The 17,073-nt window shown below is 45.6% G+C and overlaps 1 protein-coding gene and 1 long non-coding RNA gene across 3 annotated transcripts in view; one reads left to right on the forward strand and one right to left on the reverse strand.

The window, feature by feature from the left end:
- The window catches only part of WDR26 (WD repeat domain 26), a 41,245-nt gene extending 29,982 nt beyond the window's left edge, over positions 1 to 11,263 (reverse strand). The window contains exons 1-5 of one of the 2 annotated variants that reach the window (XM_040985758.1): positions 10,476 to 11,263; positions 8,581 to 8,680; positions 8,376 to 8,480; positions 3,760 to 3,896; positions 1,922 to 2,019 (exon numbers count right to left, since the gene is read on the reverse strand). In XM_040985758.1, the coding sequence (XP_040841692.1) occupies positions 1,922 to 2,019; positions 3,760 to 3,896; positions 8,376 to 8,480; positions 8,581 to 8,680; positions 10,476 to 10,900 (865 nt within the window). In that variant the 5' untranslated portion in view covers positions 10,901 to 11,263. The remainder of the gene's footprint in view (positions 1 to 1,921; positions 2,020 to 3,759; positions 3,897 to 8,375; positions 8,481 to 8,580; positions 8,681 to 10,475) is intronic. The other variant, XM_040985757.1, reaches the window with a different exon arrangement.
- Positions 11,264 to 11,525: 262 nt separating this feature from the next.
- The window catches only part of LOC121160067, a 73,818-nt gene continuing 68,270 nt past the window's right edge, over positions 11,526 to 17,073 (forward strand). Inside the window, exon 1 of the long non-coding RNA XR_005884487.1 lies at positions 11,526 to 11,661. This is a non-coding gene — a long non-coding RNA (uncharacterized LOC121160067). The remainder of the gene's footprint in view (positions 11,662 to 17,073) is intronic.

Here is a 17,073-nt window from a genome sequence, read left to right on the forward strand (position 1 = left end):
TGGGTCCCACACTCACATGAGACCAAGAAAGATCCTGGCTCTGGGCTACTCGATTCTGGCCATTATGGCCATTTGGGGAGTGAACCAGCAGATGGATGACCTCTGTTTCTCCTCTCTAATCCTACCTTTCAAATAAAAATTAACAAATCTTAAAAAAAGAAAAAAGAGGGCCCAGCGCGATGGCATAGTGGTTCAAGTCCTCGCCTTGCATGTGCTGGGATTCCGTATCATAGCCAGTTCTAGTCCAGGTGGCCCTGCTTCCCATCCAACTCCCTGCTTGTGGCCTGGGAAAGCAGTCAAGGATGGCCCAAAGCCTTGGGACCTGCACCTGCATGGGAGACCCGGAAGAGCTCCTGGCTCCTGGCTTTGGATCGGCATAGCACTGGCCATTGTGGTCACTTGGGAAGTGAACCATCGGACAGAGGATCTTCCACTCTCCTCCTCTCTGCATATCCGCCTTTCCAATAAAAACAAATTAAAATAAATAAATAAATAAATGTGCATTTAAAAAAAAAAAGGAAAAAAACCCCTACTCAACAAAGGGCAATCTGGAGCGTGGGAGGCATGGTACCACTTGGGATATGGCACCCTTATCCCAAGTGCTAGGTTGAGCCCAGTTATTCCACTTCTGATTTAGTTCCCTGATAATAAGCCCAGGAAGGCAGGTGACAGTCCACATACTTGGGTCCCTACCACCCAAGCGGGAGACCCAGATGGAATTCTGTGTTCCCAGCTCTGCCTGTTGCAGGCATTTGGGAAATGAATTAGTAGATGGAAGGTCTGTCTCTGCCTATCATTTTTTCATTCAAATACATGAATAAGTAATTAAAAAAAATCAAATAAAAAACAAGCAGCAAGTCAAATGTTAGAACAAGTTTCCATTTCTCATTAAACCATTTCTAATGCCAAGGACACAATGGAAACTCGGGGAAAAACTGATGTTTTGATATATGCATTAACCAACTGCAAGATTCGTTGATTCTTAGGTGCTGCACTACTATGCCAACATGCATAACACTTCAGAACATATTTTTTCCTTTTAACCTGATTTTATGCTGAATTTTTTTCCAAGTCATTAAATTATTTGATTCCTTAGCTTCTTCTGAAATATCTTTTCTTCTGAGCCACCTCCTCTTCTGACTTAGGAACAATGTGCTCCTGTTCGGTGAGGGTCACCTCACTGTGGCAGGGAGGTCATGTATTAACCTAGCCAGGAGCTCTGCAAGGATGGCAGCACCTCTCGGTACTTTGTTCACTGGTCAGACAGTTGACATCCATAACCTTCAGCTCCTACTACTCTGCATTTTTAAGCACATGCAACAAAAACTTGTGCTCCTTTGGGCTACTGACCCTGTGTCCAATCCTGCTGCTTGGCCTGTGTACATGTACTAACCACCATCTTAACGATGGGATAGCATATGCTTTTTCTTGAATGTGGCGTGGCATGGACATTAGTAACACACACGAGAGCAAAGAAGGTCTTTAATATGTAAAGATCTGACAAAAGAGGAGCCCACCATTACAATTTGGATGGTATAAATTTGGGGGGAATAAAAATTTACCTAAAGAAACTTGTATCTTAACGACTGAAATAATTTCTAAAACATCTGCGGCTTAAAGCCGTGGTTTACATATTTTTTTCCATCAACAGTTCTGAGAGTTAACATCTTCAGAGGAGCATCACCACATTACACAAATAGAAGGAAAACTGTTCTAGGATCAATGCCCCCTCAACAGACTCCAGTTCTTAGCTCTCAAGCCTCCAAGGCAGAGTTTGGAAATCTTTGGCTTCAGTGTTCCTTTACAGACTCCCCCTCCTCTCCTACAACCACTTAGTAAGACTGCCTGGAAACAAAGCCTCCCAACTGATATCTCATATCTATTTCTAACCTAAGAGAAAACAAAGAATTAAGAATCCTACTCTGAAGTTTGTCCAACAGTTTGGATCGGGAAGCCGTCCCTTTGCCTTCCCATTCTGCTTTTGCACGCAGGTCTTCTGCATGGCTGCACATCAAATACCTAAAAGTAAAACAGAGAAAGCAACAATTATCAAACTCTTTCCTTTGGAATAAAGAGTTACAAAACACTGACTATAACTGGCATTTCAGCTATCCAGCTCTTACTAACATAGCTCAAGAAATTTCTACAGTGGATTTAGTTCATTAATATAAGATGCACTTGGAAAGAATTACAAAAACATTGTGTTAAACAGTAATAGCTAAACATGAAATGAGAAGACTTCAAAAAGGTTAAAAAATGCATACTATGAAAACTCGTGCATGGCTTTCAAGTTTTTGCATTAGAATAAACTTAAATTCCATGTTGACAGGGTGTTTGACGTTTCCTTTTATTATAGGTTAACCTATTTCTAGAACACATTCTAACATTACTATTCATGTTCCTGACTGTTCAACTTTTGAGGAAACTCCGTAAAAGAAATCTCATGTAACTGGCCTAGAAGAGGCAAAGCAGCAGTATGGAAATGCTGCAACCTAACTGCAGATGCTGCTTTTAACCACTAACCTTTCCAATACACAAGCATTTTAAAGATAACTATGAAGTAAACAAATAAAATACACCTGCAAAAACTGGGAGAACCACATTTAGGATGGAGCGGATGGGCACTGCAAATGCCTTCAAGACTGGCAAATTAAGGATCAGAAAGCATATTAGTTTCACTAGAGAGTAATCAAAGAAGGCAAAGAGAGTAGGAAACAATCAGGCATCCCACGAGATCGAGCAGAAACTGTTAGTGCGCCAGAGAGCCAGCAAGTTTTTAAGCAAGGAAGTAGTAAACAACTTATAAAATAACTAACAGGGAATAAGGGTAGAGATAATACACTTAGGCAAGATATGACCATAATATCCTGAGATGCTTTATGGCTGCATAGCATAGAAACTGCAGAGAGGCAGAAAAATTAAAGAATTTTATTTTGAACACAGAACTCTGACACTTCATCCCACATGGGCTCTGGCCACTTGGAAAGAGACAGTTTCAGGCTCTGAGATTCAGTCTGGCCTAGCCCCTGCCACTGCATCCACTAGGAGAATGAACCAACAGATGGGAATCTGTCTCTCTCCCTCTCTTTCAAATAAATAAATAAATAAATAAGAAGAACAACAAGAAGAAAAGGGCCACTTGGGGCGTGAATCAGCCAATGAAAGTTCCACATCTCCTTTTCTCTGTAAATCTGCCTTTCCAATCAAAGCAAATAAATCTTTTTAAAAAAATCCATTAACATATGCATAGTATTATATGGTATGATATAGAATATTAGCTAGAAAGAGTACTGAGGACACTTAAAAAATGTGCAGAATTAAAGATAAATTGATTTTGATGCAAAAAATGTGAAATTTGGGCATATGAAATATCTTCAAAAACTTCAAGGCTTGGTATGGACCTGAGTTTAAGTACATGGTGAGCAGCCATTAAAAAATCGAATCCACACTGGAAACTTGACTGCTTATTGTATTATTATCCATACCACAGGATCTTACAATTTGGAAATAGCAAATCACAGGCAATACATACTTCTTCCCCCTTCCACTAATTTAGTAAATCTTCTAACAGGAACAGTTTTTTTGATAACAAATAGTTGAAACACATGAAAACAGACCCAGACAGATTTTATATAAGTCCCTGGCAATAATAACATACTTATATCTTGGAAAAATATTCAAGAGCTGCAACTTTATGGTGAACTTCATGGAAATAACAGCTCTCTCATGTCCTGATGTCTAAGAACTCAGCCTCCTTACCCACTGAGAACATGAATGCGCTCTGTATTGTATTTCAGTGGCGTCAATTCACAGCGTAGAACTTGAAGTGCCTCCAGGACCTTGCCATCCTCCAGGTATTCCAGGTACTTCTGCTGCAGCAGCAGAAACTTCATCCTCTGACATGACAGAAAGCAGCAGTCAGGGGAAAAAAGTTGATGGAAGTTTCAGAAAATGTTTGCGCCTAAACAGAACAGTAGAAACCATTCCACTATGTCCTTTGAAAAATAATTTTATAAAGCTTCAAGATGACTCAAAATATTTTGGCTTAATAGCGTTAATGTGATTTTGCGCAATTCTAAATCTTAATAAAACGTTGCTTTTGAGTAAGTAATCTCAAATCAGACAAGATCAGTGATCAAAACATAAACATGGAAAACTGAATTCTGTTCTTAAAATACTCCTAGAATTTCATTTCTTGTACAAAACTTAGAACTAATTCCAAGGATTCTAAATGAAATTCCAAAAAGTTTGATGTCTATACTGGGGCACTGATGGGGTTTTATGTAATAAATTTTGAAAAGATGGGAGGACAAACTAGTTACTGGGGGAAATTACTTAAAATTCATCATGTAAATGAAGGAGACCAGAGCCACAGTATGCAAGTGAAGTGTGAGACTGGCTGATCAAAACTAAGAAGCATTACCCAGCAAATGAGTCAGGTGTTGGTATACAAACAATATCTCGTAACTACAGTTGACAAGTTCAATGCTGGCTGACCTGCTCTTTTCAACATTGCAAGGTTAAATTTACAGGTCTTCAGAAAGCTTCAGTATTTGTTACTTTCAACAGTCGGACCCGCTGAAGCATTTAGCTAAATACTACTTATTAGGTCTCTTCCCCAAAATGAAAAACCAGTTTTACAGCTTGTTGTGAAATACTTTTCATATTTAGCTTTTTTCTGAAGTGTTCGTAAAATAAAATAAAACAAAAAGTTTAAAAACTTTCATTTCATACCACATGGAACTGGCCAATCATGATTTAATTTGCTCACTCAATTTTCTCAGTAAGTGGGAATTTGGAAAGCTTTTTAAAAATTCAGGGCAGCGGTTAACATAATGGCTCAGTTGGCTAACCCTCAGCCTACAAGTGCAGACACCCAATATACGTGTTGGTTTGTGTCCTGGCTGCTCCATTTCCCATCCAGGTTCCTGTTTATGGCCTGGGAAAGCAGCAGAGGATAGCCTAAAGCCTTTGGACCCTGTACCTGCATAGGAGACAGGGAGGAGGCTCCCGACTTTAAATGGGCTCAGCCTTAGCCATTGCAGCCATTTGGAGAGTGAACCAGCAAATGAAAGGTGTGTCTCTCCTTTTCTCTGTAAATCTGCCTTTCCAATTAAAAAAAAAAATCAGAGCAAGCCTTCTTTCTATGGGGCACAGACAGGGCAGGAGGGAACAGGCAAACTAAACTAATGTAAACACACATTTCTGTATATACAGGGAATGCTATAAAAGTAGTATAAGAACATTTTATCCAGATCAAAGAAACATCTTTAAACAGCAAATCTTGGTATTGTGCATTACAAATAATATGCTGCTGGCCAAGCAAAGCTAGAGTTGGGGTTGAGAAAGAAATGCTTCTTCTCCTAAGGTTTAGTCCAACTCAAGCATCTGACACAGGAAGCAGAAGGCGAGTAAAACTCTACCTACTCCTCCTGCCCCGTGCCACCAACTTAAAGCAAAAGCTAGATTATAATCAAGAAAATAAACATGTTTTAATTCACAAAGGATGCTTATTATTACAAACTTTTAAAAGTTAGACAAAACTGAAGCTTGCTAAAAAGAGAACTGAACACTACTAATGTTTATAAAAACAAGACAAAAACACCATGAATTTCTCCAAGGGAAAAAAAAAGGTGAGGAAATAAACTCCCTGCTATAACTTTCCTCAATTCCCAATTAGACCTCCAACAGGCTATTTCTAATCTCTAACGATTTTTCAACATCTCTGGTTCCTGTATCCCCTTTTTAATATCTAATATATCTTAAAATTGCTAAGTCCCTAGGGTAGTCTGAGCAATGGCTCCACACTAAATTTTGCTGTGCTCCTTATACAACATTTGGATTCCCTGGCCCTTTCCTCCTCCCTTTTTTTAGAATGAACTCTATATTGGAAAAAACTTCACAAGGTGGGATACACAGAATATTTGGTTATTGAGGACAGCCTCCTAGTTAACTTAGCCATGGTTCTAACTCGAATAAAGTTAAAACCAAGTTGCAACAATTAAATAATGACTCAGAGGAAAGGGGAAATCATACTTAAACCATGGTTCAACACTATTGCCTACTTGACTTCAAAACATAATGTTTATATATCAAGGCAGTATCTGAACTTGTTTGCTAAGTATGTTTCAACTATGTTTAAAAAAATTACAAAAAAAAACAGGTATTTTTAAGATTTAGAAAAGTTTTGTTATTAATGTGATATCCATACAAACTGCAGAACATAGCTAAGCCTTTTTGAACCCAAACTAAAAAAAATTTTAGTTCATGTGCTCAGCTTCCAGAAAATCTAGAGCAACTTCTATGATTCTGTCATGTGACTGGAAACCATTTTAAGCAGAGGGATAGCAAGAACAGATTGGATCAATATAACATTCAGATTTTAAAAATAAAATAATTTTAGTCTAGACTAAGTCATGAAATGTGTTTGGGCATACAATTACAATAGTCATGCTTTAAAAACTCCAAGTACTTGTCTTCTGTGGTATTGTTAAAGATATGAGCTCACAGATTATCTTCTGCTGGAGATGCAGTGGGGAGAGGAGTAGACTAAACACAATGGGAAAGGCTAAGAGCACCTTCAAACAGTGCTGAGCTGAATCTTATAACAGCAATTGATTCATGAGTGTTTTCAGATAAAATCTGGAAGGCTTTTCATTGTATAAATACCTAAACAATTTCAGGGTGTGAGGCTCAGCCAGAGATTTAATCTTCGTCTTTTATTAGATGCTAGAATGTTCTACAAACTGAGCAGAATGTAAAAAGAAAAGATTTCTCCTTACCATCTACAACTTTCTTCAATTTATGTGTTCTTTCTAAATCATGAAGGTTTCCAACAAGATATTTATAATCTCAATCTAATTCAGAAGTCTAAAACTACCAAAAAAAAAAAAAAAAAGAGCCCAGTTAAGTGAGCCTATCAAACTCCTCACTACTAGAGTCATTTGGACCAAATTTATGACAAGCAACCCTGAAGAAATCACACCCACTAGATTCAGACCATCGACAGGCACACGCTTCACTGTGCCCACGGAAGCAGCACCAACTTGCACAGTGGGAAGGAAACCCAATTCTTATTTTGGCCATTTAATTGTCTTTATTTTAGCTTATTCAGTCAGAGCTAAAATTTACGAAAAGTTGTCTAATTAAAGTTGTTTTTCTTTTTTTAAATTCCTAAGTGGTGAAATTTCTGTTGCTAGAAAAAATAATAATCCCTTTGGATATATATGCTTAACTATTTTATTTTAAAATTTTACTCTGGAATTAACTATTTCATAAGTTGATCTGCTATCAGTCAGCTGACTCTGTAGTAATTTTAAGTATTTACTGAAAAAGCATTCTATATTGTCAATTTAGATAAATTTATATTTGTCCACTCATTTGTACCTTTAATTCATCCTTAAGCCCATTTCCTATGATCATATAATTGAAGACCTACAATCTTGAAAAAATTTTGTAGTAAGATTTAAAAGAAGAAATCTAGATTATAGAGAGGGGCAGAAAAGATTGCTTGATCCAATCAAAAATCGAAATCTAGCAGTCATTTGTTAATATTTAACAAAAAAGTTGGTTTCCCTACTTCACTTCCTATTCCCTCCCCCAACAGACAGGAAACTGCTTCTGACAACAAATGAATCAGCTAGAAGTTAGAAGCCTGCAGCCACCAGCTCTTCATGGCTCCTAATCAACAGCACAACACAAAACTGATCCCTGCCTCTCCCTCCACAAGGTCTCCAGAGGAACCAGAGCCCATCAGTGTAAAGGATTCATAGCCGGGAAATCAGCAAGCTGTTTCTGTCAGGGAAAGCAGGCCAGTGAGCAAGCCCATACAAACCTCTGCCAGGGTAATACAGATGATACAGATTTTGACACAGTTAGTTCTCAAAACTGGAACTCAAGAATAGGAAGGAAATGGTGAACACACCAACAGAGTTGGCTTGAATTTTGTTCTTAAAAAAATCTTTGGGAATTACAGTTCATGTATATATCAGCTTAAGGCTATGTGGATATATGCATTTCCAAACACATTTTATGTTTAACCAGCACACTCAGTAAGTATAAAGATATAATTTATCTGTAACCATAAATATAAAAATCATACCAGCACTGAAAGCATCAACATCTTTCAACATAACCTCTGTAAAAAGCTTAACTTATAAACTACGTTCAAATGACACATTTCAACAGAGATCTTTAAAAATTTAAATTCATCTTTTAAAACATCATAAACACTCTTCCTAAGTTACAAACTTAATTATACGCAATGCAACTTTTTTTAGGCCTTATCTTTCATTATAATAGGCAGAAGTCTAGAAGTTATCAATAACCTACTAAAATAAGCATAAATGTGAAACTAAGAACGAAAGTGTATTTACCACAATTATTCCCAACAACGTTTGAGAGATTTCAAGTGCGCCTCTTACCACAATAGCATGAGGAGAATGCACTAAAGGCTTTAGTTCATTCAGGTCATTTTCTGCCTGCAAAAATTGGTATAAAAGAAAAACAGGAATGTCACAAAATGCACATCAAATATGTAATTTTAGCAGCAGTCACACAGTTCTATGCGCCCTACTTTACCTTATCCCAGTCTCCTTCCATGACATGATTTCGGAATTTGGTAGCAGAAGGATGTTCTAAACGACATCCTGACTCTTGCATGAGGAGATCAACAGTCTGGCTGCAGGAGAGATACAGTGTAAAAAAGACCTGACCAACTTGAGGGTGTTACTCTTCCAAATAAACTCAAGCCTTCCACAAAAACAGTCCCAAAGCTCATATGAAGGAAAAGTGGGCTCTAACGGACTTGCTTCAATAAGGCTCATGCACAACGGCCATGTACTTTTATTTCAAAGTCATGTCAAAAACCTTCCTGGAAACCAGAATCAAGACAGGCTAATTCCTACTTTTATTTTTTTAACACCTCAGGAGTGAGTTCAAGGGGTATGAAACTCCTAAAAAAGTGTTTTAAACACTTGAGCAGATTTAGCCAGGATCTATAGGCCACCCATGGTACTACAGTTAAAAGCTAGAAAGAAAAAAAGGGCGCTCTACACGGCTGACAAAGATGACCTGTGCCAGGCAGCGCTTCACATCAGAGTATTACATGCAGGTACAAATTCTAATAGGTCAATCCCTTAGATTAAAATAAAGCCAGCAACAAAAAATCATTTCCTTTCTCCCTATACTAAAAATAGCAAATTTACTATGGTGTAGGTTCCAAACAGTCACGAGTTATTTCCTCCTGCTGCTGTCAGCTTGCTGCTTCTCTTAAGTTAGACGTTCTGTTAGCATTTACTGAATCTGTTTTCATCCTAATCCTTTTCCTTACGGAACAAAATAAAATCCTCCTAGGATACAGTTCACTGGGAGCGGTAAAAATTGATCAAATACGGCTTCCTCTATCAGTTATTAAGGCTTCTAAGAACCTTCTCCTACATAGTTGTCTCTACAGAATCACCCAGCTCTTTCAACTGAACAGTGCTAAAGATCTGCCAGAAAATCAAAATATGTCACGTGCTGAGGGTGCCGTCCCTCTCCCCACTTCCCACCAAATCCACAAATCCAAAATCGCCTGTTGGCCAGGCCAGGCGCTCATATTAATCTGCGCCTTGAAGCCTCTTCCTCTCCTGGCTCGGGCACCTCCCCCATGGACTCCGGGGCACTCCCACCCATCTCGTTCTACCTTCCAACCCCCCACCCCGGCCCAATTTTTCTTTGTGTTTATACAAAAAACGGTGGTTTAGGGCCAAGGTCGCGGGTCTACCTTCACCCTATAAAGGTGAGGTACCAAGGCCATCTGAGCCAGATCAGAAAACAAACGATTCACGGGATCAGATGTCCCGTGTGGAGAGGCAATCATTCCTGGCCTCCAACTGGGATTTCGGACTAGTTGGTGCTGCGCCTCCCGGTACACATATGGGCCTTTCGGGGGCATCACCAAGGCCGCTGCCTGCCTTATTCCCACCAGATTTATTCCACAACCTCCTTCCACATGATCCCAGCCCCTCGGCTCCTCTAAACACTTGTAGGTGATTGTCTTTCCTGATTGGTAGTTTGCCTGGGCTGTTGTCTGTCATGGTTGGGGGTGGGGAGGTGTCCCACAAAGATGCCTCTGAGATACACTTGAAAAAACAAATCCTCCAAGGTTCATTATTTCCACCGGCTCTAATCCACCCCTCCCCCACCGCCGACACAGACAGCCTCCCGCATCTGTCTTTATTGACAGACAATTAAGCTCCCAAGGTGTGCGGGGCCGGGAGAAAGGGCCGGGCGGCGGCGGCGGTGGGGGGTGTCATTCTTTTGCAGTCCCACCGAGCCGCGGCCTCCGGGCCCTGCGTGCTCGCCCGTCATTCTCGCTCTCGGTCCCGGAGAGGACTCGCTCCTCCCGGCGGCCTTCCCCACCCCCCACCCCGCTCCGCGGCGGCCGCGTCCCTCCGTCCGTCCTTCACCAGCTGCCCACGACGGATACTTACTTGAGCCCTAAGCCATTCAAGTGCTGTCCTATTAGCCTAATGACATCCTCATCTGATTGCGAGAGCCGCTTCTTCTTCTTGAGGCTGCTGCCCAGGTCCGGGGTGGCCAAGGCAGACGAGGCGGCCGTGGTGGCGGCGGCGGCGGCGACGGTGGCGGAGGCTGCGGCGGCCGCCCCGCCGGGAACCCCGTTATTGACACTCAGGCTGTTGCTATTGTTGCTGGCGGCGGAGGGGGCGGAAGGCAGGAGCCCATTGGCGTGGGCCAGGTCCCCCGCGGAAGACGACGACGAGGGGGACGACTCCCCGTTCTGGGCCGACAGGCAGGCGAGTTCCTGGGTCTGTCCCTGGCCCCCGCCGCCCCCTCCGCCGCCGCCGCCGCCGCCACCGCCGCCTCCTCCTCCTCCTCCTGCCCCGTTGGCCTGCATGATGCTGCCGCTGACCAGGCTGTGGCCGCTACTTCGGTGGGGGACGGCGGCGGCAGGGGCAGCAGCCGGGGGGAGTCCCACCACTACCACCACCGAGGAGGAGGAGGAGGACGAGGAAGACGACGAGGACGAGGACGACGAGGACGGAGGGGAGAGGCCTGCTCTGCCGGCCGAAGCCCCGGGCTCTCCTGCTCCCTCCGCCGCCGAGGCTCGGGGTTTCTTCCGCGGGGGCGGGGAGGCTCCGCCGGTGTCCGAGTCGGAGGAGGAGGAAGCGGAGGCCAGAGTTTCCTCGCCGAGAGAGGCCGTGGTGGGAAGCCGGTGGGGCGAGGCGGGGGAGGGGAGGCGAGGGCCGGGGCGGGGGTCGGGGCGAGGGGCGCCGGGGCGGGGGTCAGGGAGGCGGCTGGGGGCGAGCGGGCTGAGCAGCAGGAGGAGGAGGAGGAGGGGGAGAAGGAGGATCCGGGCCCTTTCCCCCCCCCCTCCCGGAGGCAGCTCGGGGTGCGCGGCCCGGGGGGTCGCGCCGGGGGGCGCCGCGGGGCGGCTGCGGGGGTGCGGGGCCCGCCGCTGGGGCTGCGCCCAGGCGCGGGCGGCGGCGGCGGGCGGCGGCGGGCGGCAGCGGAGGCAGCTGCCGCCTCTGTCCTCGGGTCCGCTCCGCTCTGCTCCCTGGTGTGTTGATTCTTCCCCCAGCTGCTGCCTAATGGAGTCCAGGCGCTCGCGTCACAGGAAATGCCTATACTGCCCTCCTCACTCACTTCCGGTGGCAGGTATGGAACCTATAGGGGGGCCTGTCACCCGGCACGTGCGTCGGGGGGTTGGCCGCGGCGGAGGGGAGGGGGCCTGCGGCCCGGCGGGACGCGACCCGACCCCGGCCCGGCCGCCGCGGAGAGGGGGGAGACGGCGGACGCTCGGGGCCGGGCCTCAGCGTCCTGGTCGGGCGGGCTCGGCGGCGGGGCAAGCCGGAGGGGGAGGCTTTGGTCCGCGGGGTCGAGGTGGGTGGATGGGTGCCCCCAGAGCGGGAGCTGCAGGTGTGCGGAGGAGCGACCCCCAGAGAGCCGCTGTCACGGGCCGAAGGTGGGAGTGGAGCAGGTGGCCGGGTTTGGCAGTGAGAACTGAGCGACACAGGGTGGCGGTAGGGCCCCAGCTCAACTGGCTCACGGTAACCGGGACGGGGTGGGGGAGGTGGGTGGAGGATTGGAAATCAAGCTTTTAAAAGGACCTCCCCATTTTAGGGTGGAAAAACTGGAATGAGTGTGTACTGCCTGATGCGGTGGCCATGGCCGGGGTCATGCAGGATGAGGTACCCCGGCCCAGAGAAGGCGCACTGCTCTGTAAGAGTGTTTGTTGAGAGGACAAGAAGTCACAAAAAGGCTGTGGAGTGTGTGGCCTAGGGGAGGGACTTGGCCGCCTGGCCTCACTCTTGTTGAGCACTTGCCCAGCCAGCACCTCCTTCCCCCTCCCGGCTGCCTCTTGAGTCACTGCCCATTTAGGAAGCAGTAGCAAGCACCAAGCTTGTTTCCTCCACGAGACTTTCATCTTAAGGATGATTCAGGCTTCAGGCTGGACCCCGGGCTCGCAATTTTTACGTGGCATGTGAAGCTGTGTGTCACCGTCACTTACCAAGTTTCGGTAGTAGACACGTATAGCCTCAAAGCCCAGGGCTGAACCTGCATCACTGGCCAACGATGGGGCTCACCAGCACGGCACGATTTACTCGGAGGTGCTGGAGACCTGAGACGGACAAACATTTTCTCCCAAGGTGGACTGGTGTTCTTGGAGATGGTTGGAAGGAGAGGGTAGACCCGACTAGAGCATGTGGTACTGGTAACGTGGATAAGAGGAATCAGGTTTGTGATGAATACCTTAGGAGACTGAATCTCTCCGTCTGGATGGATAATACAGATGCTGGGGATGTCTTCGGTGGATTCTCAGGGTAGAAGGGAGAGGCTGACCAGTGTGGGATCTCACAGGGAGATTTGGCTTCGTAGGCCTCATTTCTTAATATGTTTCTAGGTGGCAGCTGTAATGGCAGGTGACTCACATGGGGTGTTTATGTTCACCTGAAACAGACCTGAGTTGTCACAGAGGTTCAGAGGGCATTGTCAGTGTAGCCAGCAGAGCCGGAATGACTCGCCAGTTAACACCTTCTTGGGGCCCCTTCTTGCATGTTGACTTCAGGCAACCTTATTATTAAAAGGGCTGTCATTGTTTGGGCAAAATTTAGTGTTAGCAGAATGGTTGATGAGAATTTATTAGACCCGCAGCAAGCCTGAGGATGTTTCTGAACAAAGCCTGTGACTCTCCCAAAGGAAGTAATCATGTCCCTGTACCTCCAGATGAGGCTCACCTTTCCCCATCAAGGAGGAAGGGCTGGAAGGAAGAAGACAGCAGACACCGGCACTGTCTGAACTTGTGTACATCCCAGCTATGCCATTCACAGCTAACCTAGGCTGCTGTTAGTGGAATTTGGAGATTGGGAAGGGCTTGTGTACACACACGTCTTTCTGCTGAGACAAGGCTTGAGAGCCTGTAGTGGGAACGCTGGGAGTTTCTGGAGCCAGGCCTTGGCGCCTAAGCCTTGTGCAGATGAGTGATACTAATACACCACTCAGCGCATCCAGAAGGACTCCCCAACAGCGCATTACTTACAGTATAAAACCTAGATTCTGTATTGCCCTCCTCGCAGAGCAGGGCTCTTGAACCTCTCAGCTAACCCTTTGCTTGCATTTCCTCAAATGTGCTGCCTGCCTCCTTTCCTCTTCTGAGTCCCTCACCATACCCACTCATCTCTTCTCCACCTTTCTGGTTCCAGTTGATCACTGAAGGCTTACTTGCTTCCCTCCTTGCCTTTTAAAGTTTGTGTGTGTTTGTGTGTTTAAGGGTCAGAGAGAGAACATGCTCCCATCTGTCAGTTCACTCCTTAATGCTGACAATGGCTAAGCCTGGGAACACAACCCAGGTGTCCCGGGTGGGTGGCAGAAGCTCAACCGCTGAGTCATCCCTGTTGCTTCCCTAGACCTGTATTAGCAGGAAGCTGGGGTCAGGAGTCAGAACACTGTATCAGGGCTTGGTGGGATGGCTCACTTGGCTGCTCCTCCCCTTGCAAACATTGAGATCCCATATAGGCGCCAGTTTGTGTCCCAGCTGCTCCACTTCCCATTTAGCTCCCTGCCTGTGGCCTGGGAAAGTAGTTGAGGACGACCCAAAGCCTTGGGACCCTGCTCCTGTGTGGGAGGCCCAGAGGGAGTTCCTGGTTTTGGATCGATTCAGCTCTGGTGGTTGTGGTCATTTGTGGAGTCAGCCAGCTGATGCAAGATCTTTCTGTCTCTCGTTCTCTGCCTTTCCAATAAATAAAAATAAATAAATCTTAAAAACAAATGAACAGGGCCCGGCGTCGTGGCCTAGTGGCTAAAGTCCTCGCCTTGAACCCACCATGATCCCATATGTTCACCGGTTCTAATCCCGGCGGCCCCACTTCCCATCCAGTTCCCTGCTTGTGGCCTGGGAAAGCAGTCAAGCACAGCCCAAAACCTTGGGACCCTGCACCCACATGAGAGACCCGGAGGAAGTTCCAGGCTCCTAGCTTCAGATTGGCACAACACCAGCTGTTGCGGTCACTTGGGGAGTGAATCATGAGACGGAAGATCTTCCTCTCTATCTCTCCTCTTCTCTCTGTATATCCGACTTTGCAATAAAAGTTAAAACAAAACAAAAAAAAAACCAAACGAACAAACCTGGAATCAAACCGTGATACTCCAAAGTAGGACAGGTGCACTCTTATCCACTGTTCTAAGTGCAGGGCTCCCCAGGGAGCCCTCCCAGCTTCTGTCCCTTACTCTGTTAGGGCCTGGCGTCCTGAAGACTGTTTATAACCTGCTAAGCCCCTCTGGTTCACTTCTAGCTTCACCTTCCTCCTGAAAAAGTTGTGAGTAGATTTAGGAGTAAAGGGCTAGGAAAAAAACGGAGTGTACGTTGAGGTGTTGGATTTGTGTTAGCAGGTCTGTCTGTGGCTGCCTCTGTGCTAGGCTTCCATTCAGAGGCGGCTGTAGTCCTAGAAGGAGCCAGAGCTCTCAGGTGTCTGCTGTCAGGCATCTTGGTGGTTGGACCCACGGTTCTTGAAGGCCCTCCTCATCTGTGATGCCTGTGCACCATGTGTGTGACTCCAAACTACCATAGCTGGTCCATGAAGACCAGCTCTGTGTATTGTTGATCGAAGACAATGTGTTGAGGTTGAGGGTTGTAGTATCATTTTAGTTTGACCTGTATTTGGTATTTTCAAAAATGAAATGGAAAAGTAAACACATGTAGAGACTTTGTCCAGGAAGTCGTTCAGAGGAAGATGATTATTACTTTGCAAGACTTTTGCTTCAGGACTGGATACCTGTCTGTGCTTGACGAAGTAAAACATACAGCTTCTATAGCTTACTCCCAAAAATGCTTGAAAAACACTCATCGAAAAGTCCTGACTGACTGGGAGACAGCTGAGGAGATATGTAATGGGTATACACGGGACATGACACGTCGCTGTCACAGTCCAAGGCATTGTCTTTGAGGTTAGCTCCTGGAGCTGGCACTGTGGCACAGTGGGTGAGCTGCTGCCTGCAGCACTGATAAGCCTCATGGGTGCCGTTTTGAGTCCTGGCTGTTCTGCTCCCTATCTAGCTCCCTGCTGGGCAACAGTTGAAAACGAATGCCCCTGTCATCCATATGGGAGACCTGGGAGAACTCCTGACTTCAGCCTGGCACATCCTGGGCTATCGTGGTCATTTGGGGAGTGAATCAGTGGATGTAAAATCTCTCCCTTTGTTTCCCCTTCTCTAACTGCCTTTCAAATAAAAAATTAAAAATTAAAGAATGTTAGCTCCTGTTAGACTTTGAAACATTGAGGTAGTCTGAGACTTTTAGTAAATTATAACAGCAAAATTTTCCAAGTCTTTGTAAACTAGTAGAAACAGTCTTTTATCAAAATTGAAGTTTGGGGGCCATTGCTGTGGCATAGCAGGTAAAAGTGTTGCTGATATCCCATATGGGCACCAGTTCAAATCCTTGCTGTTCCACTTACAATTCAGTTCCCTGCTGAAGGCCTGGGAGAAGCAAAAGAAGATAAGTCAAGTACTTGGACCCCTGCACCCATGTGGGTGGACTAGAAGAAATCCTGGCACATGGCTTAGGCCTGGCCTAGTAGCAGCTGCTGTGGCCATCCAGGGCCTGGATCTTTGGACAGCAAGTCTGTCTGTCTTCTGTCTCTCCCTTTTTCTTTGTAACTCTGGCTTTTAGGTAATTATATATATATATATATATCAGTCCGGTGCTGCGGTGTCAGTACTCAGTTGTTACATGTATGTTAGTTGTCAGGATCTGATCTGTGTTATGAGGAGGGATATGTTTATTTCTGTATTTCTGGCTCCATTGCTAGTTTTTTGGTTTTTTGTTTTTTTTTTTTATTTTTTCAAATTTTGGATTTGTTGGCCTTGGCTGGCTTGAGAGAACTCAGGAAAGCACAGTTCTCGGATTCAGACTCCTTGGTAAGCTTATTGGCTGGGACAAGCCCCTGGGCTCCACTGCTTGGTCCTCAGCATTTAGGCCCATCTGATGGAGTGGATGTGTTGGCCAAAGGGAAGTCATGGATGTGACAAATATTTGGAAAAAGACTATGTTGAAGTGTTTCACAATGAAAAATTAAATCTTTCATTACCTGAAGGAGTTGAAGCAGCTAAGGGCCAGATGTAAAGGACAGTTTCTGTGTGTGTGTGCGGTGAAGGGCACGGTGGTCTGGCAGTTTTGCCCATTGCTGTGTGTGTCTCCACAACACTTGCTTCTTTTCTGTCTTCTGCAAATATTCCATTCATGCCATGAGCATTCAGTGCCTCCTATAAGCAGGGTAGGGGTGTGGCTGAGAGAACCAGAGAGGCTGACTGCATGGCCACGGGAACCAGCTTGCCTTCGTCTCACGAAACACAGTCCTCTCCTCAGAAGCCACATCCATGTTCTGCAAGTTTTGCAGTCATGTTCTGCGAGTACATGACAGACTCAGGAAGCTTTCTGGAAGCAGTGACGCGACCCACAGTAAGGAGATTGTTTTACCACCAAGCATCTGGGCTGGACTCTTGGGAGCAGTCGGTACTGCCTGCGCTGATGCTGTGGTAGTGCTACACTGCAAGACGTCACCACCAGAGCAG

Source organism: Ochotona curzoniae, unplaced genomic scaffold (assembly GCF_017591425.1).
Source record: "Ochotona curzoniae isolate NIBS_2020 unplaced genomic scaffold, NIBS_Ocur_1.0 contig_430, whole genome shotgun sequence".
NCBI lineage: Eukaryota > Metazoa > Chordata > Mammalia > Lagomorpha > Ochotonidae > Ochotona > Ochotona curzoniae.